Here is a 2,366-nt window from a genome sequence, read left to right as displayed (position 1 = left end):
CTTATGATAAGGGCCCTGATTTTCTCTTTTTGAGGCCAGACAGAAGATACTAGGTACTTTTTCACTGAAACACTCAAAATCTGTCATGTCCACGGTTCCCATGCAACATGGACTTCACTCTCAGAAGGGCCCCATTTTCCTCCAGAGTCTTGTCGGGTCCATGGTATTCTAGGCAGATGCACCGTGGCATCACAGAAAGTCAGCCCTTCCATCCCTTTTATGTGTCTGGGGTGGTGTCCCACCTGCTGTCTCTGTCTCGCTTCCCTCCATAATGGTGCCTCTGTGCCTGGGCTGAGTCTGGTCGGCAGGAGGCTCTGGGCCCCTCCCCATTCCAGACCTCAGTGTGACTCTCTCCTCAGTGTTTCTGGAGGCCAAGAATGCCCATTCGGTCCTGAAACGGTTCCCTCGTGCCAATGAATTCCTGGAGGAGCTGCGCCAGGGGACCATCGAGCGGGAGTGCATGGAGGAGATCTGCAGCTACGAGGAGGTCAAGGAGGTGTTTGAGGACAAGGAGAAAACGGCATGTACCACCCTGGGGCTGGGCGCTGGGAGCACAGATAGCCGCAGGAATAAGCAGAGTGGGCCCTGGGGATCTCAGACGAATTGGAAGCAATGAAGGGAAGCCAGCCAAGTCCAGGCCAGGGCCACTGGGACTACAGAAGAACAGATCACCTGTCCTTAGAGTCCCATCTGCCTGACTCTGGGGGCCTCCTGACTTGTGAGTGTTGTCCTTTGTCCTCGGGGCACTCCACAGCCTCTTTGATGGCTCTCAGAGGCTAGTCAGACAGGGCAGGGCGGGGCCAGCCGCAGACCCCGCTGAACGTAAAACCAGACCCGCTGAAGGGCTCTGAGCTCCATCTGGGATACGAGAGCTTACGTGTAAGTGTCAGCCACCTTCCTCCTACTTTTGCAGATGGAGTTCTGGAAAGGGTACCCGAATGCAGTCTATTCAGTCCGAGACCCTGCGCAGAGCTCAGATGCCATGTACGTGGTGGTGCCCCTTCTGGGGGTGGCGTTGCTGATTGTCATCGCCTTGTTCATCATCTGGAGGTGCCAGCTGCAGAAGGCCACCCGTCATCACCCCTCATATGCTCAGAACCGGTACTTAGCGAGTCGCGCGGGGCACAGCCTGCCCCGGGTCATGGTCTACCGGGGCACCGTGCACAGCCAGGGGGAGGCCTCAGGGCACCGGGAGACAGGGAGCCCCGCGCAGGTGGTGCTCGGGCCTAGTCGTGGGGGTAGAACCACGGTCCGCCTCGAGAGCACCCTCTACCTTCCTGAGCTGTCTCTCTCCAGGCTGTCCAGTGCCACCCCTCCCCCATCCTATGAGGAGGTGACTGCTCCCCAGGAAAGCAGCAGTGAGGAAGCGAGCGTCTCTTACAGTGACCCGCCCCCAAAGTATGAGGAGATAGTGGCCGCCAACCCTGACTCAGACAAGTAGTAGGACTCGTGTCCTGTCCAGTGTGAAAGCCTCGTTCAGGGGCCTCCTGTTTTCTTTTTAACTTTTTTAAGACTGTGCCACCACGAAACAGCCTTAGCCTCCTTGTTGCCAAATAATTTCCTCTCCGTGGATTTGTAGGAAGTCGGGTGTCAAAGACAGGTGGAGGGGGTAGGGATCGTGCATGCATCAACACCTCTGGGGAGAGCCACGGGCCAGAGAGCCGAGCTCTTCAAGAAGCCCTCACGCCCCTGCCATTCTGTCCTCCTGTCAGGGACTGGCTTCTCTTATGCCAAAGGAATCACCCCATTGAATTGATTGTGGTCAGAAGGTCCATAGGCTCGGGCCCGGGGGCCACGCATCTGGCCGAAGACCTGTTTGTCTGAAGCCTCGCCACAGAGATGAGGGAGAGAAGCCAGCCCTTCAGCGCCCTTTTCCCTCGCTAGCCCTGTGCTTTCTGTCCTTGCTCACCTTTGTCAAGGACAAGGACAGAAGAGAAACAAAAAGAGTCATAACACAACGAACACAATGAAACAAAACGATATCACCGGGGCCACTCATAGGGGTTCGAGGGAAATCAGTCACGCAGATCATCTGTGACACTCCCCTCCCCCGACACTCACCCCACACTCCCGACCAGGTTCAAAGGAATGTCTGGAGTCACCTGGAAGGAGGACGGGGTGTGTGAAGGATGAAGGGCAGGGCCTGGCCGACAGAGCTGCGCCCTTCAGACTGGGGACGTTGCCATCTGGAGGGTAGCTCTGATCCGACTGTGCTTGGCCTCCCCTAGACCCTGGCTCTCCAGGCACGGGCACCAGCTGTGCTAAAGCCGCTACCCACTGGCACGAGCCCTAGCATAGCCTTGGGAAAACGGACGCTGCTGACCCTGCCTGTGGAGCCCATGGCCTTTGAATGGGCGGGGTCCAGG

General features: G+C 57.6%; 1 protein-coding gene across 1 annotated transcript; it reads left to right on the top strand.

The window, feature by feature from the left end:
• The first annotated feature begins 361 nt into the window (after positions 1-361).
• On the top strand, positions 362-1,441 carry PRRG3 (proline rich and Gla domain 3). Its single transcript, XM_060087302.1, has 2 exons — positions 362-520; positions 914-1,441. The coding sequence occupies exons 1-2, from the start codon at positions 461-463 to the stop codon at positions 1,439-1,441; spliced, it is 588 nt and encodes a 195-aa protein (XP_059943285.1). The 5' UTR covers positions 362-460.
• Positions 1,442-2,366: the final 925 nt, after the last annotated feature.

This window comes from Mesoplodon densirostris, chromosome X (genome assembly GCF_025265405.1).
Source record: "Mesoplodon densirostris isolate mMesDen1 chromosome X, mMesDen1 primary haplotype, whole genome shotgun sequence".
Classification (NCBI taxonomy): Eukaryota; Metazoa; Chordata; class Mammalia; order Artiodactyla; family Ziphiidae; genus Mesoplodon; species Mesoplodon densirostris.
The sequence above is the reverse complement of the archived record's forward strand: the minus strand, read 5'-3'. Positions and strand labels throughout refer to the sequence as shown.